Consider the following 27450-nt stretch of genomic DNA (forward strand, 5'->3'; position numbering starts at 1 on the left):
TCTACCCTAAGTTGCAGATCAGCAGCCTCTATTTGTCAATCATCATTTCAATCCCCACACGATATATAAAAGTAATTAACGCACACCTTAGATAGTATAAAAACAAAAACCATTCGACACGAGCATTATATTACTGATAGAAACTATACTGTAAGATATATTTCACGTCGGTTTCATATATTCATGTTTCATATAGTCCAGGCATTCTTATGCAATTGTTGGCCATTGGCGCCCCCAGGTGGAGAATTTGACAACATGCAAATAGCACGATTAAAACCTCGTTTCTTTATTTTCATTTTTTAGAGTATCATCTTTATAGAGTTTTGCAAATGCAAAGACTCCTCTTCCTGACTCAAATAATGTCAGAATGAAAGTAAGATTGTTTACTGTTTTTTAAGTACCAAATCAGGATATCTGAATGATTTCTGAAGGATCATGTGACACTGAAGACTTGAGTAATGGCTGCTGAAAATTCAGAAGCCTTGGTAGGTATTTGGGTTAGGCCCATTAAATACTAGGCAGATATGCATGTCCTAGAACCCACTTCCAACTCTTGACATTTAAAGTTTCAGAATTGCCATGTCATGACAGAGCCTTATGATAGACTGACCTACTTAAAGTTTGCCAAACTAGAAACTGTGATCTGACACCATGACTTGACCCCCGTCCCTGAACCAACTGCTCTGTTTGGACAGCCTTCCAAAAAGACACACAAAGTTCAATCATTCACACTAAATAAATGTACATTCCTAAAATGAAACGCAACTTCTGGCAACAAAAGTCACCTTGATCTGTTAGGATTTCTTTGCCTGGACTGTTCAGCTTAGAAACCGAAACCTTTACACTGCATGCACTAATTTCAACAAAATACTAAAATTTGACAATAATAGGTTATAGCATTTTTTATTAAAACATTTTAAATACAAAAAGCAGGAGTACTCGCACAAGCCATGCCTATGCACCAGCACATAGTAATATAATATTGTTAAATTGTGACATGCTGCAAAATATTGTTAAATATACTGAACATTTCAAACTTAAGCCGCAGCATACATTTACTTCAAGTATTAAGTAATTCCAATATAAAGCAGTTTCTATTTACACTTTAGCAAGCCTATAATTTTGTAACGGTATTACTTAACACTGATTGCTGATTGACTATCATTCAAAACATTTCATGTGGTAATCAGCTGTGTTCTTGTGCAAGAGATGAGAACATACAGGCAAGAAAGTACAATCACACAAGAGTTATGGTTTTAACCTTGTTCAATAACCCTCGGACCAAAAATATAACATTGAACTCAAGTTCTAATCTATACCCAGGGGCCAGTAATCACTTGAAAAAAATGTTGTGACACCTGGAAAAAAAATGCATATCAACTCAATTACTTGGAAACACAATCCATAAAGCAAATTGTTCAGGTTCAGATTTCCCCACAGCGGTGTAAGCATACAGGTGTGTTTATGCATCTTACAAGAAGGGTTTGTTGTGTCATTAACCTGTTACTTTAAATACCTGTCCCTCACCTTTCAGAGAAACCTCCACACCCCAGTAAACAGAATTTCAGCAATGGCCAGCAGCATTATAAATAAAGAATCACGGTCAGAGGGAACTGAAGTATGTGAAAGTAACAAAGAGAATCTGTGTGTTATTAGCAGTGACAGGTATGTCTCTTATTACGTTACACATGTATGGAACTTTTCCCTTACTGTACAAACCATCAAATGGCTAACTTCTGATTCCATTTACAGGTAAAAAAAATATTAAGCAGACCTCTTTATCAGGATTTTTACAGTAATGGGAATATAATTTGGTTGAACTTAAAGATGTACTTCATTAAAAACTGCATCTATTAAAAGGCATGCTGTTAAAAAAAAAAAAAAGAGAACGAAGTCAAATAAAGACTGCAAATGGTACAAAAAAAAGCACTTAGAAAATGTCGTTCGTCACTGCATTAGCAACTGAAATAAAACGTCATCATTTCCTCACCCTCATGTCGTTTCAAACCTGTATGACTTCATTTTCCATCTGCACAGCGCAAAAAAAAAATCATTTTGTAAGTCAATGTGTCCAAAATAACACCGACTGTTAAATATCTCGTTTTTGTCATACAGGTTTGGAATGACATGACGGTGAGTAACTAATGACAATTGCATTTTTTGGGTGAACTATCTTCTCATTATTCAACATTTCTCAGTTACAGAGCATTCTAATTTAGTTCTTATATGGACCATTTCGTTTGATATTCTCTTTCTTTCAAACTCATTTTTAAATGACATTTGTTTTACTTTCCTTTTTCATTCATTCAAAAGTTAAAAGCATTTAACATAAAAGCTCATTTTGGCACACTACTCTCATTCTCACTATTTAAAGTCTCTCCTCAGTGCAAAATCTGCTAAACCTACATTAGTAAATTTCACTAGATATGAGATTTCCAGTCTTAAGTTATGGTTTTGTTTTGCATTTTGACTGTTTAATCGTGATAGCTGGTCTGTGGTGGGCTCAGCATAACTTTTTCTGTTTGGCTTCATTCCACATGTAACATTGGGAATCAACACCACTCACCTGAATGAGATATTAAAATTCCCCTTTACAGCAGCTGCCATGCATATGTGAAAATAAAAATGAACATTAAAATGTAATACATTCCATTGGTATAGGTAACATTTTGCTGTGCTGATATTACTGATAACACAATGATGAGATTGTGCACAAGATATGTAACAAAGCGTGTGGACGTGAGTCGGTCCGCTTTTACTGTCCGCCTATGACGTGTGGGTTAAACTGCACTATAATGATAGTGATATCATCCCTGTACATGCGCGCTAATTCCTCTGGCAAGCTTAAAGTCTTTGACAACCTCTCATGGTCCACCAATCCAAACTCATTGCTCCCCACCGCGTGCCGAATCAGGTGTGTAGCTGCATTCTGGTCCTCGAAGGTGGAGGAGATGCGAGCCTTCCTTTCCTGCAACAATCCCTGCATCTGACCCAGGGTCACCTTAAAGCCACCAACACTGACTGGCTGCTGCTGGTGCACTCCAGTGAGATGTTCACCCACAATCCTCACCACCTCCTGCCTGTGTAGCGTTTCCCACAGCCCGTCCGAGCCCAGCACCAGGAAACGATCCTGTGGACGAAGGCGGTGTCGTATCACCTCCGGTGCCGCCGTGAGGTAGGGCGGCGTGTGGTAGTTGGGTGGGATGAACTTGGCATGCTCATTCTCATGGAGCTGGTCCGGTCCGGACTCAAGAACACGGCGCTGCAGCTCGATGCTCCACTTGAATTTAACGTCTCCGAAGGCGCGGAACGGCATGAGTAACCCCAAGAGACGATCCTGCTTCACCACGGTCTTGGCCTCGGAAAGCGGGTGCTCGGACCGCACGCGCTGCACCTCGGATTCGTTCTGCGCGTTGTGGTCATTGGAGAGCGTCAAGGCAGAAAAAGAGCCATCGGGTTCTTGTACGCCCAGGACTGCACGGCCATCTCCAGTGTTGGCAATATGCATCTCATTACCATCGATGTGTGCTACGCATGCGGTAGCACCTGAAAATGCCACACGAAGCATCCAGTAGTGCAAGAACGCATTTGGGTCGCCAACCTGTGCTTCGAGGGACATGTCATTGTCCAACCTTTTAAAGGCACTCACAAGAGCTTCGGCAACATCAGGTTGCTCCCCAGGAACGCTCAGGTCCAGAAGCTCCTGCCAGTACGTGCGCAAACTGGAAAAGTAGAGCCGTGAGGCTTCCTTGCTGAAGTAGTCGTTGGGATGCTTGTGCCACTGCAGAATTGGGTGAACAGGTCGTCCGTTCTCCACCGCGTTCTCCAGCTGTGTCAACGTCTCATGCGGCAGCAACGAAACAGCAATGTAGTAAAAGAGCCGCTCGCTGAGCGCCTGAGCACAAGCGCAGCCTGCGTGGCCATCGAATACTCCGTAAAGCATGCCGCGCGTCTGCAAGCACGTCGCTGCACTTCTCCGATCCTCAATGGGTGCGTTTGCAGGTAGCTGGTTGCTGTCAAAGCCCATGACTGAACTAAGGTTCTTGCCATCAAACTCAGGAACTTTGAAGTTGTACTCATTTGCCTTTAGGATGCTGTTAACCTGAGGTGGGGTCAGGTAGTAGGTGTGCCTTGCAGGTGAGGTCCTGTATCCCCGTGACTGGTGCCGCCATCTTTGAACAAAACTATGTGGCTGAGTTGCATTGGTGCAGGGATGAGACGACAGCCTGCAGTTTTGGCATTTTATAGCTGGCACCAGGATTTGACCAAATCTCCTGCCATGGATGACCCTGAACACCTGGAAGGTAGCAGCCATGATGATTTGACCTTACCCTCAAAGAACCTACAGGAAAACCACAGCACAGTTACAAAAATTAAACAAAACTCAGATGCCATGATCATCAAGTTCTTTAGTCTTGATGTAAAAACAATTAAAATTACTGTAGTCATCAGAAGATTATTCTCATTGACTAAGTCAAGGCTAAGGTCAAGGCATGGAAAATCCATTCCGTTCAGGATGGGAGAGTGACCCAAGGCTATTTAAAGTCCCATGCTACATTCTTGGCATTGGACACATTGACTGTCCCACTGGCCTATTACTGTCCCCTGTAACATTTAGCCATTACATAAAGAGATAAGTGTTGCAAGAGATGTGAACATATGTACAGGCTGCACATCACTGAAAACACTAAAAGCACAAATAATGACTGTAACAATATTTAATAGACGAAACGCTGTGATGAGTTTAACAACACGGATCATAGATCATTTACGGACTGGAGTAAGCATGTTTCAAGTTTTTTTGGACATATTTTATATACTCTGGTGGTGTTCTAAACATGAACCAGCACAGTGTACGCGCACATATTTAATGACTACTACTTCATTTGAAATAGACTATTATGTGCAAATAAGAATACTGACACAGCAGTACATCTGATCATGAACATGATGGCATGATGAATTCTGATACACAGATGTAGACAGAATATTCAAAGAACAATAGACAAAAAAGTAACTAGGCCTATGCCTTTTTTCTTTCTGTGTTAAACTGACGTGTGTCGTTTGTTCAGAGACTGTAGTGCTTGTAAATGTAATGAAAATATCATTTAACCTTTTAAATGTTCTTCCGCGTTTCTCCCTCGTTCTTGTGAGTTTGTTGTCATGTAGTATTATATTTTTAAAATGCATCAAGGTGCCCTCAACTCATATTTTAATATTCACATGTCTGTATAATTAGACAAATCAAGTCACCTTCATTTATATAGAGCTTTTTACAGTACAGATTGTTTCAAAGCAGCTTTACAGTGATAATAGGAAATTAATGACAACGATTGTTCTGTAAACAACAATAAACAATGATTGTTTTGGCTTTACAGCAGCTCTAAAAGAAAATCAGTGTCTAGCTTAAGTTTTTAATTGATTCATTTCCGTTGTAAAAATCATTAGTCATCTTAGGGGCCGCTTAAACAACACCGTTTTCAACCGAAAACTTTTAAAGGGATACTCCACTTTTTTTGGAAATAGGCTCATTTTACAACTCCCCCAGAGTTAAACAGTTGAGTTTTACCGTTTTCGAATCCATTCAGCCGATCTCCGGGTCTGGCAGTACCACTTTTAGCATAGCTTAGCATAGATAATTGAATCGGACAAGACCATTCGCATTTCTCTCAAAAAAATGACCAAAGAGTTTCGATATTTTTCCTATTTAAAACTTGACTCTTCTGTAGTTACATCGTGTACTAAGACCGACGGAAAATGAAAAGTTGCGATTTTCTAGGCTGATATGGCTAGGAACTATACTCTCATTCCTGCGTAATAATCAAGAAACTTTGCTGCTGTACCATGAGTGCAGCAGGCGTAATGATATGACGCAGCGCCTGAAAATAGGTCTAATAGGTTAGACAAACTTAGTCCCGGTCACGTTGGAAGTTACCGAGCTGGGGACTATTTTCAGGCTCTGCGTCATATCATTACGCCTGCTGCACTCATGGTACAGCAGCAAAGTTTCTTAACTCTTTGGTCATTTTTTTGAGAGAGATGCTAATGGTCTTGTCCGATTCAATGATCTATGCTAAGCTATGCTAAAAGTGGTACTGCCAGACCCGGAGATCGGGTGAATGGATTTGCAAACGGTAAAACTGAACTGTTTAACTCTGGGGGAGTTGTAAAATGAGCCTATTTCCAAAAAAAGTGGAGTATCCCTTTAAATGCGCTCTGGCAGTTTATTTACACGACAATGGCGTTTTGGTGGCCTGAGAATGCAAACTCTGAAGTAGGTTTCAAAGTGCACTTTTTTAAATGGGTTTTGAAAGCGATAGCGTTATCATCTCCGTGTAAACTTCAAAAACGTGAATCTGTGAAAATGGTGAAGACATGCACATGCGTATTACGTGTTTGGTCTAAAGACATGCACATTTGAATGCATGGGTGCATAGTCTTTCTTTACAAAGTGACATTGCCAATTACTTGGCTGACATGCATAATACAGCGTTTATAGTCGTTTCTGCGGATGCATGTGAACAGGAATAATTTTGATCTCCTTTCATCTGTACAGTGGAAAAACGTTTGACGTTAAAAAAAAAACTTTTGTTGTTTCGATGAGGCCTTCAGGGGATATAGTCTAGTTGACACTTCAGGGCTGCGTTGTGGTCGTGTCTAGGCGCAGGTCCATTATCTGATCTGGATATGGCACAGATCCGGCTGAGCACGGTAATCCTTAATGTGTTGCAGTTTTCTCCCTATCAAAATATGGCACACCCTTTTGCAAGCACAGTACACATACAGTGCACATAAGTTATCAGCAAAATGGACACAGAAGGTTAAAATAAAAGTTCCATAATCTACTCTAAAAACAGCACGCGCGCTCTATGGTTTCAACTTACATGCAGAACGAGCTAATACTACGAGGCAACTTACATGCACCATACCATATAATCAATATATCCAACGTTACAACGATTTTAATTTACAATCTCCAGATAAATCGACAGTTGTAAAAAGAAAAAGAAAAGGAAAAAGCTCAGTTGAGTAGGCTACTTAGTCCCGTCCACATCACCCAACAGAGGCTACTCGCTACTAAGTTGCCATGTTTACATTTGAGCATGCGAACATAATTAAATAGAAATAATCGCAGAGAAGCTTAATTTGATAAAATGTCCATGTATTTAAAGTGAAAAATGTTCAGATAGCACAAGGTTTGTATTGTACTGCAAACCCCATATTTTACTGCGTGACTGTATCGTGAACAGATATCAAACGCTAATGCGTCTGAAATACGCTGTTTGGAAATCATACTATCATCGTACGAACTGCATGCGCAACTCATTACCACAAAACAAAAGATGAGTATTCTTACCTGAGGATATTAGTGGGTGACTGAGTTTGTGGTCTGTGCTAGATTAGGCTACATTTGTTCATAATATGCACTGTTCACCCCGCCCGCATCCTGCGGGTCTAGTTCGCCTACAGCCCACACCGCCAACATTATGAAGCTGCAGACTCGGAGCCTGCATCTACAGTCCCGCACCCAGAGTCCCGCATTCTCAGACCCCTCATTTTTCGAGACAGCGCCTCCTGCTGTTCGGAAAATCGTATAACACCCTTATCCAAATGCCATTGAAAACAATAGGATGCAATACGGTCTCGTTTTATTTAAAGTTATCCAAATAAATATTTGTGTTCCCTGCTTAATGCATGTGCCAAAAAAAACTCATTGTGTTCTCTGACTAACAAATTACCCAGTAGTTATTTTTTGAGCGTGGGTGTAATTGAAAGAAAATTACTGATGGAAGGGATACAATTATATGGAAGCTTGACTCCGCCACTGAATAATAAATAAATAATAATAATTGCGACTTTTTATCTCACAATTCTGATTTTTTTTCTCACAATTGCAATATATCAAGTCAGAGTTGTGACTTTTTCTCAGAATTGCGAGATATAAAGTCGCAATTCTGAGAAATAAAGTCGCAATTGCATATTGAATATCTTCTGAAAAATATTATGTGATATTATACTGTATTGCTACAATGTTTTTTTTAATTCAAATTCCAATTTTTCTTTCAGTTCAATAATGGTCTAATTAACATTATACCATTCTAACATTACAAAACCTGTTTTTTTATATTTTGAATGCAAAGCAAAACTCAAATAAGAATAGACAAAACACCAATAATAAACAATTCTGTACTTTATTTAACGATCACCTAAGCATCATCTTGCTGTAAACAGGACAAAGGAAAGAAAAAAGGAAAGAATTGTGTTAGTGACTTTACTTTTCGTCTTCAGTTGCATTAAAAAAAACCTCCTCATTTATAAGTCGCTTTGGATAAAAGCGTCTGCTAAATGAATAAATGTAAAATGTAAATGCATAAGGTAAAATAATTTCTGGTAGGCGAATGTTCCTTCTTTTTGCAATAGCTCTGTCAAATTCCTCGACTTCACTAAAATAAAAGATGAATGCCATTGTCAAAAATATTGTGTAATAATAAATAATATTTTTTCTGCAAATGCAAATTACAAGCATACCTAGGGTGATAAGTAGGGCCACGGAGGAAATGGCCGGCAACAACTTCATATCAGTTAAATTAATATTGATTCATTTTAATACTACGTTTTATAATAACTAATTTAAGTAGTCTACATAAATTATATAAAGTAAAATAATTACTCCGGCATTAATTAATTCAACTTAATAGTTTTAGGAAAAAAGGTCCGGTAATTAAAAAAAAAGGTAAAATGGTGAATCTGATTAAATAATTAATGATGACATTCTTTGATATTAACACACTTAATGTATTTAATTGGTCTACTTTAATGTCAACTAATTTTAATCAAATTTTTACAATGGCTTGTAAGTCCAAGGTTAAAGGCTAACGTAAGCTATCAAAATATTTTCTGGGAAAAAAGGCGAAAAAACATACATTAATGGCTCAAATTTTGTTACAAACTACTTTACAAATATTAAATGGACTATTCATATGTTGGTGTATCGATGAGCTATAAAGTAGTTTGATTAAAAAAGAAACCGAATGAGGTAGCCTATGATTCGCTAAATAAAATTGACGATACTCACGTTTCGGCTTAAGTTCTTCACATGTTTATCCGATCTAATTTGATAGGAGGCGCTGTCTCGAAAAACGAGGGGTCTGAGAATGCGGGACTCTGGGTGCGGGACTGTAGATGCAGCAGGCTCCGAGTCTGCAGCTTCATACTACTCCACACCGCCCGGACAAGATGATTGGTTCACTTACGTAGCTGCTTCGTCATCAGAGGTGTAGCTATAGCTGCGCTTAACCAAACCTTCCTTTTCCGGTAGATATTATAATTAAGACAAAAATAGGCTCTAACAAGATTTTTTCTTCTTCTAAATCTCACCTGCACCCAATTCTGCAGAAAATATCACTTGAGACCGAAGGTAGAGGGCTAGAGACCTTTCAGTGCACGCAATGTCTAGGTTATTTGATTTTCAATCAGTCTTTGTTTGAAAGGAACAAATGGGAAAAGTGTTTGTTTATTCAAAAAAATGGTTGTGTTCAGGCATATGTTCTAAATAGAAAGTATAATGACTTTTATACTTGCAAACCTAACCTGCTTTTAATGAAGAGTTTTCTAAACTTCTAACAAAAAGGAAACAAAACACCAATGCAATACACTATTTACACAAAAGCATCAATAAAAACAAAATCTACATAAAAATTATTTTGTTTAATAAATTTGAATTTATGTGAAGTGAATCAGGGGGGAAATTAATTTATTTACAGAGAATACACTTGTCTTATCTCAGAAAAAAAGGTACGAAAGCTGTCACTGGGGCTGTACCTTTTTAAAAGGTACATTTTTGTACCTAAAGGGTGCATATTGGTACCTTAATGGTACATATTAGTACCTAAAAGGGACAAATTAGTACTTAAAAGGAACAAAAGTGTACCTTTTGAAAAGGTACAGCCCCAGTGACAGTTTTCGTACCTTTTTTTCTGAGAGTGATACAATCCCTGAATTATAGTATTTTATGTAAATATGCTTAATAAGCCTACTGTATATACACATGAAAATCCTAACTGCTAAAATGCTTCTTTATCGGTGTGTGATATTGGATTGGAACACCAGATTCTGCTCTCCTTTCAGGAGATGATTATTAGATGCACAAATACAAATGAGTGTTTGTTAGAGTCTAATGACAGGTAAACCCAATCTGGGTATTCAGAAACTCCAGGAAGTAACAGAAAAAACGGAAAAGCTGTTGGTGGGGAACTGAAGACAACATTTTAAAAAAAGGTTAAAAAAGGATCATTTCAAATATCAGAAAATTGAGAATGGATTCTGTGAAACCAGTATCTGTGGAAGATCTTACGTGTGCTGTGAAATATTCAGTTTTCCTGTTATATATATATTCTGTAACAGTGTCTGTAAAGAATGTTTTCAGCAGTTCTAGAAAACCAAGAAAGTCCGGCAGTGTCCTATCTGCAGGAATAGATCCTTGTAATCTAGTGTTGAAGAACTTATGTGTGTCCTTCACTGCAGAAAGTGCTTCAGGGTCTAAGGTGATCTGCAGATCTGAGAATCCTAAACTCTTCTGCTTGGAAGATGCACTTGGAAGTGTGTATTGTGTGCACAGAGATTCAGAAAAACATGCCAATCACAGATTCTGCCTCATTAGCTGTTTCTTACAAGGAAAGAAACATTTATTTTCATTTTAGGTCCCCTTCATCCTTAATTAAAAAGTGTGCTTGTGCTATCTTTCTTTAAAATAAATGTAAATTGTTTTGATATTGTGTAAATGCAAATATTTATAACATTTTTATTTGTGGCTCAGTGCTTGAAGTACATATAAAACATCTACGCCTCTTCGAGTTTAAAGGTCAAAACAACATTTTAAACCATTCTAGGAGGAACTCAATACTGCACTGAAGTTCTTGCAAGATAAACTTTAACACACTAAAGAAAAAAAAAAGAGTGCTAAAACATCTCAGTTTTTGATTGTTAACTCAAACTCACAGTTCTGACTATTGAATGTTATTCCAGAGCCCAGAGTTTACAGCATGATCCACAGATGCTTTCTAGAGCTTTGATTAATGTGGCAGATCAAGACAGGGACAGCAAAACCAACGACTCACAACCACAAGAGAAACACAAGGGTAATATACACACAGGCTGACAAGGCGGCATGGATAAATTGTCATGGGAACACAGAAGGGTAATCAAGGGAACTAGCGAGATACACCTGGGGAGACTAATCAACATGAAAAACTACAAACTACAAAACATGGCACAAGACAGGAAACTACAAAACACACAGGGAATACATGACAGATGCCATAGAAGAACCATTTTGGATTCCCGAAAGAACTTTTGAGTAAACACTTCTTAAAAGAAACATTTTTACATATAATCTAAAGACTCTAAAGAACTGTTTTTCCAACTAAAGAATGTTTTGTGCAATGGAAAGGTTCTTCATGGAACAACTGATGTCACTAAAGCATCTTTTTTTTAAAGAGTGTATTACAAAAGTGAATTACATATAGTGAATACAAAGTGGCTACATAGACAGGGTCATCACTAAAACGCACGAGTGGGCCCCCTTCTCCCCAGGCCCAATGAGTGGTACTATAGAGAATATAGAGACCATTAGTAACCCTGTTGTTTGTATCTGTCATTGTGACTCTGGACTGCAAATACACACCTGATTCTCTGATGATCTGACCAGTCTGAGACACAGCAAGATGCAGCAGCTGGCTCCTAATAATCCAGAGATATTTTACCCATATGCCTGTGTCCTGGCTCCAGAGGCCTTTGACTCAGGAACACACTTGTTGGAGACTATTCATATTGGTTTAGTAACCATAGAATCAAACCAAAGGAAGGAAACAGCGTTCTTTTACACCAATGTCTGGTGTGTGTGGTATGACGATGGTAAATATTTCTTACAATCTCCAGAGAAACTGGTTGCTGCAATCAATCCCAGTGTGTTTGTGTCTGATCTTGAGTCTTGAACTCATGAGTGAACTTATCACAGTCAAATGAATCTGATTCTTCTGCACTCTGAAGCCTTTCATTCTGACTGTATATTATTAGTGACATAGAACCAGAACGTCTTGCTCTTGTCAAGTGTCTTTACATATAATGTATCTATACAGGTGATTCCTTTTTTAGAACAGTTTCTTTCAAACAAATTTAGTCAGTTGGGCTACAAGAAAGTGTCTGTTGTTTGGAGTGAGTTTAGTTTGATCATGTCGGACCAACAGTTTCCATTCATGCTTTCTTACATGTAAGAATATGCATAAATGTGCAGTAAATTCTGTGTTATGACAATTAAAAAGTCACACAAACTCCTGGAGCCACTTTACCAAGAGTTTCACACATTGAACTTTGACTTTTTCTCAAAGCACTGAAGCATCTGTTAAGATATCTTAGGCTGCCTGCCAATTCCTTGAGGTGTGTCTTTGTCATGCTAACTCAAAGCATAAACACTCTCGTGATTGACAGGTATCTCGTGAGGCTCCATAGCTCAGTGGTTAGAGCACTGGTCTTGTAAACCAGGGGTCGCGAGTTCGATCCTCGCTGGGGCCTGCTGGGAAAAATTTTCCAATGTTACCTGTTCTTAAAATTACCCTGAATTGACGTACTAAGAAGTGTATCCAGACTAGTAATGTCTTGTATACACCACTCATTTATGGAAGTATCCACAAGTACTCCTGACCGTTTAGATTAAATTCCACCAGTCCGGATACTTCCGTAATGATACCAATTCCGACGTATGTTGCTAAGGCATTCTACCATGCTACAGACATTTGTTGCCATGGCAAGTAATCCCCTCAAGGATTTTGTCAGGGGACATTTTCACACCTAAACCAGACAGCTATTGGGCCACAGACTTTCCTCAAAAGAAAATTCATTGGTAAACTTGAAATTTATCCCACCCAAAACCCTTACAGCAAAGTGACATCATTGGTTACATGTAAAATAAACCCCTCCCAAAATCCTTAAACTTAATGATTTGGTTGGTTTTCTTTCAAATATATCCCTCCCAAAACCCTTGCAGGTGAGTGATTTGATTGGTTGCAGGCCAGGTGGGCAGACAGAAAAAATACAGTTTAACCAATAATTGATTGTTTGTCTTCATTAGGGAAAATAGTAAAACACACACATCTAAAACACAAAACCAGTCAGAAAACAACAATTTCAACAGAAAACAACATTTAAAAATACAACATCTACTTTGAATGAAAGATTTCAAAGGCAATAAATAACACGACATGATGTGTCCCAACAGACTCCAGTCAGCTCCTGCATGAATCCACAACATCTTCCTCATCTTACATAGAGCTCCATCATTTCCATCCTCCACAATGCTCTTTCTGTATTTGTCTTTGCTGATTTCATCTCCAGCAACTGCAAAATAACAGTAATGTAATCACTGACAATACTCACTACAGCCTATTTAAAAATAGTTACATCATATCAATTTCTAAACTTACTGTTGTCTCTCTTTGGCTTTTTGCCACAACCTTGATTGAGTGTTTTCAGCTGGGCCGAAGAAGAGGCATTCTTCTTCATAGCCTCATCATAAATCTTGTAGGATACCTTAAAGGCATAAAATATTTTTAGTAACATAAAATATTTAATTGAATAGGTAAAACAATGCAAAAATGGATATTAAAAGATTGCAACAAGCTTCTAAACTTCTGTACATAATCTCAGAAGATGAGTTGACCCAGTCTTATACTGTGGACAAGAGGAAACATTTGAGAAAAAATACAGTATAAATATAGTTTGCGGGTCGCGGAATGATTTCAAGGGGTCATGAGTTGATTTGAAAAAATTTATAATTTGTAATTTGCAAGGTTAAAAATGTTGAGGAAATTGTGGACAGTCTGCCTGAATCGCCTGAACCGTGTACCTCTACTAAACACAAGAGCAAGACTCCTTCTGACCAATGTAGGAAACGTCGGAAATATCAAGAGGAATTCATAAAGTATGGATTCACTTGCTCTACTGTCAACGACGTGGACCATCCTCAGTGTGTAATCTGTTCAGAAGTACTTGCCCATGAAAGTACTGTATGAAGCCTGGAAAAAATGCAGAGACATTTGGAGACAAGACACCCTACTTGTGTTGAAAAACCTTTGCACTGCAGATTATACTACTTTTTTCGCAGAAAAGAGAAGGAATTACAGATTCAAACACGTACACTCGCACAACAAACCCAAATTACTGCTAATCAGAGCCGGACAGTAACGGAGTACATTTACTTGAGTACAGTACTTAAGTACAATTTTGAGGGATCTGTACTTTACTCGAGTATCATTTTTGGGGAGTACTCATGACTTTACTCAAGTACATTTGAGAGGCAAATATTGTACTCTTTACTCCGCTACATTTCTATCCATAACCGTGAGTACCCGTTACTTCTTCTTCTTCAAAAAAGAAAAATCTCGGAAACCCTCAATTTGTTGTTTCCCTCTCAAACGTGACTGGATTGTGCAGGCGCCACTGATTGGGACAGCCTATCAGCAATCACCTTCAGCTTTCCGCCAAAGTCAACTCCATGGTCAGATTTAGATAAGAGACGAAACCATGGACGAAACAATGGATGAAGACGCAGGTCCATCCCGGGAATGTGCCAACCCGTGGCTCCACCTCGCCAGACTATTTCAATTTTCTGAACAAGTTAATGATAGTTTTCGCTTCAAGTGTTTGCTGTGTTTACCAATGTGGCAGTAGTAATGCAATATTTAGAAAATGTACTCTTGTACTCTTGATACTCAAGTACTTTTAAAAACAAGTACTTCAGTACTTTTGCTTAAGTAGATATCTGACTGTAGTACTTTTACTATACTCGAGTAAAATTTAGCAAGGGGTATCTGTACTTTTACTCAAGTAATGAAGCTGTGTACTCTGTCCGCCTCTGCTGCTAATGCTCTGAAGGCATCTTATGAGGTGGCATACCTGATAGTCCAAAAAGCCACACACAATCGGAGAAAACTTGATTAAGCCCGCAGCTGTGGCTATGAGTCGGGCCATGCATGGCGAGAAAATTGCAAGTGAGCTTATGACTGTCCCATTTTCGAATGACACAATAGCTCGCCGTATTCATGATATACAAAAGACATTAAGAGTCAACTGATTGATAGGTTGAATGGAAAGAAATATGCGTTACAGGTCGACGAATCTGCTGATGTTTCTAATTCTTCTCAGTTGCTGGCATTCATCAGATACACATTTGATGGAAAACTGCTTGAGGAAATGCTCTTCTGCTCACTGCTCATGTACAGATGGTGCAGGTGCAATGGTAGGTAAAAACAAGGGACTCAAGGCAAAGGTTTTATAAGTGGCTCCTCATGTTAAGTTTACGCACTGCATCATTCACCGTGAGTCTCTTCCTAGCAGAGCACTTGACAGTGAGCTTAGTGTTTTCAAAGGTGCAATAAAAATTGTAAATCACATTAAATCACGTCCAGTAAACACCCTTTGCAATGAGATGGGCTCGCAGCACGAAGCGAAAATTGAGAAAGATGAGAAAATTAATGCATTTGTGAAAAAGCTGCAAAGATGGGCTGAGCGAGTTGAACAAGGTAATGTGGAGATGTTTCCTGAGCTGGATGAACATCTTGAGGAGAGTGGACTGAGTCTCGGCAACCTGAAAACACACATTACTGGTCATCTCCAGGCCTTTTGGAACAATTCCATAAGTATTTTCCAAAAGAGACGCAACCAGAACTGAATGACTGGATACGGCAACCATTCACTGAAACTAGGACTAATCTCCCCACAAAACTGGAAGATGCTTTGCTGGAGCTGTCCAGTGATTGAACATTAAAAACTTTATTTTCCAGTTCTACACTGCCTGAATTTTGGATCGCAGTAGCAGAAGAATACAGAGAGTTATCCGGTGTAGCAATGGATGTACTGCTTCCATTTGGATCTACATATTTGTGCGAGCAGACTTTTTCCGCTTACATACAGTGGAAAGTATTCAGACCCCCTTAAATTTTTCACTCTTTGTTATATTGCAGCCATTTGCTAAAATCATTTAAGTTCATTTTTTTTTTCTCATTATTGTACACACAGCACCCCATATTGACAGAAAAACACAGAATTGTTGACATTTTTGCACATTTATAAAAAAAAACAAAAAAAAACTGAAATATCATGGTCGTAAGTATTCAGACCCTGTGTTTCCGAAGACGAATTTCCAGGTTTGTTGGTTTATTTTCCACATTGTAATACCTCATAATATTGGTAGATGGCAGCAAAATAAAATGTATCCAGGCATCAGGACTTGTATGCATTGCATTTGCATTATTTCATTTTTGGTTCACATACAATTACAAATATAGGTGATGATACGTAACATATATAAATTCACAATAAAGTTAACCATCAACATCCACAAGAATTAGGATTTAATCTGATTAATTATACATATAGGCCTTTTAAAAATATATATAGGCTATATTTTTATTTACGTGAAAATTATTTATTTTTTACTCTCTTTCTTTGAATGTTTTTAATGTATCACCTGTTCTCCCAGAAACTGCACTCTCACAGATTTACACTTATACACAAAACAGCACTGAAGTCCTTAAAGGAGAAGCTTAGGCTATACACACACAAAAATGAAAGGACATTGTGATAAAACAGACTAGCACATCAATGAGTCAAATACTCAACAATTTCAACACAGAACTGACAAAACGTATATTTAATATATTATATGGAAATGCAGCTGTGGATTTTTACTCAGTCTGAGCTCACAGAGCAGCGAGTTTAAGATGTTTCATCAGATTCTTCAAGGAATGAGGAAGAACAGAGGAGTCAGATGATGAAGGAGAAGCTTGAGGAGATGAACAGACAGATCTCAGCTCTGTCCGACAATAAAAGACATCGAGGAAAAGATAAACGGACAATTTCGGGGGCAGCAGATACTCAAGTGAAAAAAGGGCACCCCTCTTATTATTATATAAAAAGTAAAGTTACATATTGCTGATCACCTTTTCGTTAACTACACTATTTAACACTATAGCCTACACTATAGGGCTGTAAAACCAATGAAATGAAATCAGAATCAACAAAATCCATCTTATCAAAATTACACTGCAATTACAATTGCCTAAATGATGTTATGAGATTAATGTTCTAAATATAACATTTTGAATATAGAAAACTGAAATGTTGAAAATATATTGATTAGGCCTATGAAAGTAAAACCGCCAGTTGGCGGCATGTCGTAATAAATTAATCATATTCATTCCTTCAACTGATTCGTTCACACCGGCCGACTCATTCATGAAAGCAGAAAGGCTGCATCCGAAATCGCATACTTCCCTACTGTAGTAGGTGAAAAAGAGTTTGTGACTAAGAAGTAGGCCTATGTTCGAATTCACAGTAACAAATAATTTACAAAAACTAAAATATAAACTAAAAAAGAAAAAGAAAAGAAGAATCTTGCAAAAAGGGCACGTATCTAGTCAGAGGCCATGTGCATGTGCCTGCCAGCAATGTGAGAAATTATTCGTTTTTCTAGGATGATAAATGTGTAGGCTACTTCAGTTCTGATTTGTTATAAAATACAAATATAGAATTAAGATCAGCTACATTTTGTTTTATTAATGTTTCAAAATAATAGGTTTATTTTATACCAATGTATTCCTTTCTCAGTAAAGTTTATTTTTTATTTTTTTTGCAAACTGACAAAAAAAAAAACAAGGACAAGATGAATAAGGAATCATGGTTCTAAATCTGCCCAGCAGGCACAGGATATAGACTACAACGTCGGTCAGGAGTTGGATTTTGGTTGAAAATGAGAGTCGGGTTGACGTCTAAATCCAATGTTTGTTTGACGTCAAGCTCCAACGTTGGGCAGTCGTTGAATTTTGGTTGGAATAAACCAAACAAAAAGGTGAAATGCATGGCCGTACACTTATGCTTCACTTAAAACTAACCAGATTTACCAGCTAACCATCATCATGGTGACTTTAAAATACAACTATTGATTTCATTGTCACATGTTTTTGCGGTGCTTATTCCAACCAAAATTCAACATCTGTCTGACGTTGGAGCTTGACGCCAAACAAACGTTGGGTTTAGACGTCAACCTGACTTTCATTTTCAACCAAAATATGACATCTGACTGACGTTGGATTAGTTGGAGTCCAACGTCTTCCTGACGTCACATTGATGTACTGTGCCTGCTGGGTGCCTTGATATGATTCTTCTGCACTCTGAATCTTTGATTCTGACTGTATTACTGTGTGATTCAGTTTAATGGTATCTCTATAGAACCAGAAAGTCTTGATTTGGTCATGTGTCTTCACATATACCTCCACAGCTGATTACCTTTCAGAGCAGTCTCTGTGTAAATAAAGACTTAATTCAAACAAAGTAGGCCTACAAGTCAGTTGGGCTACAAGAATGTGACCAGTCTGTTGTTTGGACTGAGTTTAGTTTGATCTTGTCTTTTCTCTGAAGCATCAGTTAAGATATCTTAGGCTGCCTGCCAATTCCTTGAGGTGTGTCTTTGTCATGCTAACTCAAAGCACAAACACTCTCGTGATTGACAGGCATCTTGTGAGGCTCCATAGCTCAGTGGTTAGAGCACTGGTCTTGTAAACCAGGGGTCGCGAGTTCGATCCTCGCTGGGGCCTGCTGGGAAAATTTTTCCAATGTTACCTGTTCTTAAAATTACCCTGAATTGACGTACTGCAGTGACTTGGATGGACATGGACCTTCACAGAGGAAGGAAAACTGGGACTCGCAGGTTGTGAGACTAGGTACAATGGTACAAAATTGTTGAATCTACCTTGATATGAAAGATCTGAGGTAAAGATCTTCCTTTTTCTCTATTAAAATGAAATAATTTTACAGCAGCTTTTTTTACTCTATACAGTAGAGTTGTGACATCAGAAAGACATCGTCATATACTGTACATCATAGTACAGAAAGATGATCTGAAATGTTACATTTTGTTCTTCATTAAGGATTCACTTATGAACAAACAAAATAATTTGTTGTCACGTACATGAATTAAGTAATTAATTAGATGAGGTTCAGTAACTCAGCGGTAAGAATAATGGTTTGTAAAACAGTGGTCATGAGTTTGGGATGCAAGATCTGCTTTTCATCATTCACCCCATCAAGGTCGGTCAGAAATCTTGGGAGTAATATTTGATGACCATCTTGACCTTCAAAGACCACATTTCGAAGACAGCTCGATCATGCCGGTTTGCACTGCACAACACCAGGAAGATCTGGCCTTTCCTAACTGAGCATGCAACACAATGTCTCGTCCAGGCCCTGGTCATTTCTAAGCTTGATTACTGCAATGCTCTTCTGGCTGGACTTCCATCATGTGCAACTAAACCTCTACAAATGAGTCAGAATGCTTCAGCTCGTCTTGTCTTTAACAAGCCCAAAATGGCCCACGTCACACCTCTGTTCATCTCTCTGCACTGGCCACCACTCGATGCTCGCATCAAGTTCAAGGCATTGATGCTTGCTTACAGATCTACCACAGGCTCAGCTCCCTCCTACTTTCACTCACTCCTACGAGTCTACATCCCTACCAGAAGCCTACGATCGGTAAATGAGCGACGGCTCGTAGTACTCTCACAGAGAGCCACAAAATCTCTCCAAAATCTCTTAATTCACGTTTCCATGCTGGTGGAATGATCTCCCCGACCTCACCCTGACAACATTCAAAAGACAGCTGAAAACTCATTTCTTCCATGAGCACTTGACCTCATAAAAAAAAAAAAAAAATCTTTCCTTTCCCTTGAATCCCTCCCTTGTCTGGTTTATGCGACTCTAAGCAATGTCTAAAACTTTCTATTTTGAGCACTTCTTGCGTTGTCAGTCACTTACTCATTTGTAAGTCTCTTTGGATAAAGGCGTTTTCTAAATGACTAAATGTAACTTATGAAAGCCAAAGGCCATACAGCATCTTTTGATATGGAAAAAACAGCTTTAGGAGACCAATTACCAGGCAAAACAATATCAACATGATTATTAAATGAAATACTTTATTCATTGACCACATTGTGAACTGTTCTAATAAAGGGTTTCATGAGGTTGATAACAGAAATAGTTCCTTTTCTAGAGAGCTGTCTCTATTTATAATCTAATTCACACTGGGTTACTGGTTATAGTTCACACCAGTATTTGGATCCATTTAAGATCTTAAGATTAAGGAGTTACAATGAGCATTTGCATTGTTTCATATTTGGTTCAATAGACAATTATTGTGTGAAAAACAGTGTAAGAAAAATAATAATAAAAGGAGTTCATTCTAAATAATCCAATGAAAGTCTATGCCTGGAAAAGAGAGTCAACCCTCTTTATTTTGGGGTTCTCTCTCTCATGGAACAATGCAGGTGGCTTTACGGAGAGTCAGGTATCCGGTCACCACGTCTGTGGGCAACTGACGGATGTAGGAAAACTCCTCCGTTGATGCGAAGCGCAGTTTAGTCTGAGGATCTGTGTAGTTTGCCTGGGACACAGATATGTAAAAATCATTAGGTGAGGTTAGAGGGTACATCCAGTCAATTACATTAGCAATGTTTCTGCATTATTAACCAACATCATTTTACAACAGACTCACCAGTAGACCTGAGATGTCCGAGTACTTTTTAGCAGGTTTCATAGAAGGAGGTGCATCTATGCTGCAGTCTTTGGGAAAAACAAATAAAGATTTCAATATTGTCAAAGTAAATCAACACATTCACTGAGACTCTGACCTGAGATGTAAACACTCAATCTGGCAATTATTATTCAGATCAGATGTTTAAACTCTTATTTTGACAGAATTAATCAGAGTTTGATTACTTTTGTAAGTCAGACTCACAGTTAGGATCAGATATTTTCCAGGGCAGCGCTTTCTCCGCTGCTAAAATCTGCTTCAGATTTTTCCAAGTCCTGTTCTTCTTCCCTGCTGCTGCTCCACCAATACCTGAGTGCTAGTGGAGGACAAACTTATGAATGTATTGAAATGTATCTAAGAACATCTGGGACTTTTTGTGAGAAGACTCTTACCACAAAATTAGGGTTTTTAAAAGGCAGACACTTTGTAGCAGTCTCTATATCAACAGCTGCTGCTGGTTTTCCTTCAGAAGTCCCCTCCACTGGAGCAACCTGAGACAAATGCAACACCACCGACGAGAAACGTTTCGTTATTAAATTAAACATGACGTGTAAACAGTAACGTTAGTCCCGTCATGTCGAAGTCTAGTGTTTTTTCTTTACCTGAGTTTGAGTAGTTGACGATGGAGGTTGTGTTTTTTTCTTTTTGCTGATGTTATTATTTGGCTGCGGTATTGTGTGGATCGCGGGACTGACGGCTCGCTTCTTGCTCCGGGCTTGAGCAACTAACGCCGCCGCTGTCTGTGCTTTACTCGTCGAGAGCGTCGCTGGATTCAAATCCCTTGCTTTTGCTATTCCCGGTTCAGAAGACGCAGACATTTGTAGTTTTAAGCAACGAACATAACCTGGAATTTTGTAAAAACACGTTAGCCTACAGCTATATCACAACATCCTATTCACCCGGAAAAGATGATGAGACCGTGACAGCGTGCGTTATATTTGTATTCCGTTGCTACAATCGATTGCGCCCGATGGTTCCGCTTGTGTTAAGGGATGCAATATAATATTTTTGTAGAACAAATATAAAACATTATTGATTATTATATTCATATTTCAGCTTGTTTTTTATTTATTATTATTATTTATTTATTTATTTATTCACAGCAGAATTCTAGAGTGACTGAGCCAAACATCTCTGTAAAATATTTGTAATATGTGACCCTGGATCATAAAACCAGTCACAAGTCGCACTGGTATATTTGTGGCAAAAGCCAACAATACATTGTATGGGTCAAAATGATCGCCAAATGATCTTTTATGCCAAAAATCATTAGGATATTAAGTAAAGATCATGTTCCATGAAGATATTTTGTAAATGTCCTACCGTAAATATATAAAACATTTATTTTTGTGAGTGAATGCAGCACAATCACGAACATAAATGGACAACTTTAAAGGCGATTTTCTCAATGTTTTGATTTTTTTTTTCCCCTCAGATTCCAGATGTTCAAATAGTTGTATCTCGGCCAAATATTATTTGATATATATATATTGTTTCATATAATTTGAAATAGGGCCAACAAATTGCCTTTTCCCATTCCCAGCAGTTAGAGCTGAAGTTAAGTTTGATTTATGCTTCATGACACTGACTAACTAACATGACAGTTTTATGCTTCATCACACTGACTCATTATAGAATAAAAGAGAATAATGGCATTCATATTTCAATCACACGTGTTGCTGGGGGAAATAAATGACTAATTAACTTTGTTAAAACCAGATGTCAGGTAATTATTTCTCCCCTCTCTATAGATTTTGATTCAACACCCACCACAGTGGCATTGTCCTTCATGTCTCCCTTCTCTCCTTTCTTTGAGTGACAGAGAAATGTAATGAAAATGTACAAAAATAGATATTCCAATTTTAACCATTATCACAGAGTAGTGGTAAATTCGGGATTTTGACTGATGTACAAACTATAAGTCTTAAACATCTATATTTCTTCTCAATAAGGATGTCAATTTTGATTTTATTTTTACAACAGTCATTGTTGCATTGAATGAATTGTAGTTGTTTGCCAGTGTAGTTCATGGCCATATAATACTGAAAAGCACTTGAATTTGTTGGAAAAGCTGCATAGCTATAGCCTATAATAATATAAATATTAGGATACTTCTTTCATATTATGCCTATTTTACATTATGCCCACAGAAAGGAGACTTCAAAAGAGGTGAGTGTTACCTTTCTTCATTTCATTCTCTGTTCTTGTCCTTTCTATGAATGCCATTACTTGTCATTTCACCTTTTCTGCCATCTTAAATGTCAACTTCAGAGTTCACTTTGTTCTCTTTCATATATGGACCCCTCTGCATATTTTGAAGTGAAATATTGTTGGAGACAATGTGACGGAGAAATCATCTTATACAGATCGACACGCTCAGTAGAACATTGTGTTGTCCTTGAGTTTATTCACACACACACACACACACACACACACACACACACACACACACACACACACACACACACACACACACACACACACACACACACACACACACACACACACACACACACACACACACACACACACACACACACACACACACACACACACACACACACACTCTCTCTCCTCTTCCTTGAAGAAAACAACTAAGATGTTGCAGGTGGCCACTGATAAGAAGGGACAGAGCTCCTCTTTCCTGCTATAGTGTTGCGTCTACATCCTCTTTTGGCATTTGGTTTGGTTTACCCCAGTTTAGTCCTGCTGTAGTGTTTTGGCTTTACTATGGATGAGTTACCGTTTTTATAAAAGGTTGAGAGAGGATTGGGGCAAAGAACATACTGAACACACTTGACGTCTCATTTATATTTCATCAAGACGAAGTTGCTACAAGTGGCTGGTGCATGCAATGCATAAATAAACTAGCTGGAAATTCTGTATTGAGGTTCAATTGCAAACATCCATGAATATTTTATGAATAAAACGTAACTGCAATAAATGAAAGATTGGGCTTTTTACCGGGTCATTGTTTAGAATGTGTGTGTGTGTGTGTGTGTGTGTGTCTGTGCGCGTGTGTTGTTAGTTTATGGAACAAATACTCAGAGTATTTCAGAAGATAAAACGTGACTAAACATGCAGTGTCGGTAGTCCTAAATTGACATGGAATAATAGAGCCAGATATGGCCCTATTTTCCAAATTGATATTATTGCACTCCTAAAACATAACCAAAGTCATGCAAGTACACTTGGACACAAAAGGAATATATTCATTTTCATTTAATAGGTTTTTGCATATTAATATTGCTTTATTATTTTTACTAAAGCTGTTCTGAAGCAACTTCAAATGAACAGAATAGTTAACATTAAAAAAACAGAAAAAACATTAACTCTGAAAATTATGACAAAGCAATTAATTTTCTGGAAGATTTTTTACAGCTGCCAAGCACACAGGGCACAGAGTTTTTTCTTTCTTTCAAAGTGCTAAAATAATCCCACTACAGGATGTCAACATTATAGAGCAGTTGAGCAGTTTATTTCAAAGGGGGAAAATGGTGGTAGGGGTAGGATGATGGCTGACAATGTAAAATTATATAAGCAATGAAATTAAGTAAATATCACTTTGTAAAGTGTAAACATACTGTATTGACCAAAGTGCTATTATTTTAAAACTTTTCTAACACTGGACCCACCATAATTTTTTGACCCGAAAATGTCCTCACGTTTTACATACCACTGGCTTTAATCAGTGTGTTAGTACAACACAACTAGGCAATAACAATGCTAAATTCAAATTATAAAGGCACTAGTCATATAAACATAGAGTACTGTGCAAATGTCTTAGGCACGTTATTTTCACCCCAATGAAATTATTTTAAGACAGTTATTTATATATTTTGTTGTAGTGTGTCAGTAGGAAATATTAGTTTACATTTCCAAACATTCCTTTTTCCATTAATTGTAATAATCCAGTGAGATTTTTGTATGCACAAGGAGTCTGACAACAGCCGGTCTGCTCCACACAGAGATCCGATCTCACCATCATCGAGTCTGTGTCTGTGATTACATGAAGAAACAGAAAAAACTGAGACTAAATCCACAAGAACTGTGGACATCAACGTCTCCAAGATGCTTGAAGAAACCTTCCTGTGAAAAGTTTTAGGCACCTGTGTAAAAATGCTGTAAAGTGAGGATGCTTTCAAAAAAATAAAAAATAAATAGATTTTATTGATCAATTAGCTTCTACCAAAATCTCACTGGATTATTTCAATTAATGGCAAAAAGAATGTTTGGAAATGTAAACTGATATTTCCTACTGACACACTACAGCAAAAGATAAAAGAAACAGGCTTAAAAACTTTTTTTTTGTGTGAAAATACTAACGTGCCTAAGACTTTTGCACAGTACTGTACATAAATAAATATAGTTTTTTAAAATGCCTTTGTTGTTGACATCGAAGGCTGTGCATCCAATCAAACTCTACATATTATTTTGATGTATATTTACCTGTCACTTGATAATATACGTAACTCTACAATATTGTTTTATTGATATGTTATCACACGTCTGCTGTTGCTCATGCAAAACTTCAAACAACATCGTGAACATTATGCAATACAAAAGTGTTAATGTTCCTGGTCAGCCAAGCCAGGTCATATTAGTCATTTTGCATTTTGTTGTCCCAGTGCAATTCATGGATCATACATGTTACCACATTTTAAAAGTTTAATTTTAAAGCCATGATTATTTAAGAAAAAACAGTTGAGAACCATATGAACCAAAACCAACAATAACAAATTGCAAAACAATCTGGGTGAAATTTTATGAGCAGTAAAGATTTCTTGGTTGGATACAACAAAACCCACATCCTGAGTGTTGTAAAACCAGAACCCAAGAGGGGTGGTTACATGAGTTAGCAAAGGAATACAACTATACACAACTCTCCCATTCTAACACAAGAATCTCTGCTGCTGTTTTTCTTTACAAGGACGTTTATAACTGATTTAGCCAGAGGTTAGAAGGTTGTTAATAATAATTCCACTGTCCACCCATGGCTCTCATTCTTGAGTACAACTGATGTCATTAATGCCATTTCATTGACAGTTCTCTTCCGGGTTGACAGAGTGGGCGGGTCTCTTCAGCTGCTCCGTCTCCGTTAGACCGAATAGCGGCGCTCACTCAGTGCTTTCAGCCGGAGCGCAGCGCTCATCCCGCGGACGGAGTGTCCTCGATCCTCGGCCAATTTACACCATAATTACCAGCGAACAGGCCGCCCTGCGCGCACTAAACTAACGGGTTACCATCCCCCTCGGAACGAGACGGCGGATTTTGTGAAAAGCGCTGTATTTCGGGCCAGATCTCCGCTCGACCATGTTTGGGATTAATTTTTGAGGTAGTACCATCTGAAGATCACATTTTTTTCCAGCGCGTGGAGCCTCAGATCCGCACTGGGACGAAGCGAAAGGTCTCAACGGTCTCTGTTATCGTCTCGTGCGCTGTCGAAACGAGATAAGGTAAATCTTTTAATTTGTATATCTAAAATTTAACCCGCATAATTGTCGGCTCCCGAATCGTTTTCTCGGGCTGTTCTGTTGCCGACTGTTTTTCTGGTCTCTTCATGTGTCAGTGTTAAGCAGAGACAGGAGGACTGTAGCAAGAGCAGCGATGTTTCAATACAGGAATGCGACTTTTCTAGCGTCTATAAAATGTATTGAAAGAAATCGCACCCGGACAGTGAAGACATGTATGGCAAGCCGTTTTAACAAATTTTCCCCATTAAAACTTACTAGTAGCTTATGTGTATTTATATTACTGGTAGTATTTTGTGTAATTTTTTATTTACTAATAAGTATTCTAATATAGTATATTTTGGAAACACTTTACTTGAACGTCTTAGCAGGCTAGTTATCGTTATTTAATGCATGACCTATCAATGAGCAATACATTTCTTTGAGTAGGCTATTTATTAATCTTTGTTAACGCAAGTAACATTAATCTTTGTTAACGTAAGATACAACCCTTGTGTTAATGTGTTAGCAAATGTTGAATTTAAAAGTTTTCCTTGTTAGTTCATTAACTTATTGTGAATTGGTAACCTATAATCTTCATGCATAAATGAAACACGTCTAGAGTCAGTTGTTAGTAACATTCCTTATGTCACTATTTGCAATAGTTTTTTCTGCTGTGTGAATGTAATTATTAATCAAAATGGCTTCTTCATAGATACACTAGTTAAAACGTGACAGCAATTGGAATACATCTTAATGTTTTATAAATAGGTACTAATATCTATTCAATTGTTATTAGGGAATTGGAATAGATAATAATTACCATTAAAATAGTCACTAATAATGAAGAAATCAGTACTGAACATGGTGCTGTGCTTTCAACATTTAGAATACAGAATAGACAGAAATAAATGGCTTATCTGAATCACAGATTCCCGTAGAATTCAGTGGCAATGTTTTGTTTCAGTTTTGTTTTGTTCCGGAAACATTGGAGTAGTTAGGCTACTTGACATTTTGGGATAGTGACTAGCAAAGGAATAAGTACTGATATCTAGGCCCTAATGAATGTGTACTAGTGATTTATTCAAAGGATACTTGTCACCATCCTACCACTAGGTAGTAGGAGGATCTATGTAATGAATAGCTAAAAAAGTTAGGCCTATTAAAAATGAAAAAGGCTACCAGTCTCTATTGGATTACTTGAAAGGGCTTGCCATATTTTTGCTGTTCAGATTGACTTGGCATGCAGTAGACATTTGCTCTTTTGAGGGCTGCCTTAGTTGAAAAGTCAAAAGTAGGCTGACATTAAAAAGTGATCATTGAGCTCAGTGAGTTGCTCCTATTCTACTTCTGTCGTATTTA

General features: G+C 37.9%; 3 protein-coding genes across 3 annotated transcripts in view; 1 reads left to right on the forward strand and 2 right to left on the reverse strand.

The window, feature by feature from the left end:
- Nucleotides 1-887: 887 nt before the first annotated feature.
- Nucleotides 888-7481, reverse strand: pdp1 (pyruvate dehydrogenase phosphatase catalytic subunit 1). Its single transcript, XM_084435487.1, has 2 exons — nucleotides 7358-7481; nucleotides 888-4342 (listed from the first exon to the last, which is right to left on the reverse strand). The coding sequence occupies exon 2, from the start codon at nucleotides 4313-4315 to the stop codon at nucleotides 2756-2758; it is 1560 nt and encodes a 519-aa protein (XP_084291613.1). The 5' UTR covers nucleotides 4316-4342; nucleotides 7358-7481; the 3' UTR covers nucleotides 888-2755.
- A 12522-nt stretch (nucleotides 7482-20003) lies between these two features.
- ino80c (INO80 complex subunit C) lies at nucleotides 20004-21552 on the reverse strand. The gene is made up of 5 exons (XM_084435259.1): nucleotides 21241-21552; nucleotides 21031-21129; nucleotides 20843-20954; nucleotides 20600-20667; nucleotides 20004-20488 (listed from the first exon to the last, which is right to left on the reverse strand). Exons 1-5 carry the CDS (start codon nucleotides 21454-21456, stop codon nucleotides 20357-20359), a joined length of 627 nt encoding a protein of 208 aa, XP_084291385.1. The 5' UTR covers nucleotides 21457-21552; the 3' UTR covers nucleotides 20004-20356.
- Nucleotides 21553-25701: 4149 nt separating this feature from the next.
- Nucleotides 25702-27450, forward strand: part of galnt1 (UDP-N-acetyl-alpha-D-galactosamine:polypeptide N-acetylgalactosaminyltransferase 1) — a 100413-nt gene continuing 98664 nt past the window's right edge. Inside the window, exon 1 of the mRNA XM_084384958.1 lies at nucleotides 25702-26094. The gene's annotated coding sequence lies outside the window, so the exon portion shown is untranslated. The remainder of the gene's footprint in view (nucleotides 26095-27450) is intronic.

The sequence above is a fragment of the Rutilus rutilus genome (genome assembly GCF_951802725.1).
Source record: "Rutilus rutilus genome assembly, chromosome: 17".
NCBI classification, from domain to species: domain Eukaryota; kingdom Metazoa; phylum Chordata; class Actinopteri; order Cypriniformes; family Leuciscidae; genus Rutilus; species Rutilus rutilus.

Excerpts from the sequence above, each read along its gene's own strand:
- ino80c (XM_084435259.1), bottom strand. The coding sequence starts at position 21,456 with ATGTCTGCGTCTTCTGAACCGGGAATAGCAAAAGCAAGGGATTTGAAT. Across the intron at positions 21,130-21,240 it reads CGTCAACTACTCAAACTCAG|GTTGCTCCAGTGGAGGGGAC; the intron begins GTAAAGAAAAAA and ends CATTTGTCTCAG. Across the intron at positions 20,489-20,599 it reads CGGACATCTCAGGTCTACTG|GCAAACTACACAGATCCTCA; the intron begins GTGAGTCTGTTG and ends TCTGTGTCCCAG.
- pdp1 (XM_084435487.1), bottom strand. The coding sequence starts at position 4,315 with ATGGCTGCTACCTTCCAGGTGTTCAGGGTCATCCATGGCAGGAGATTT.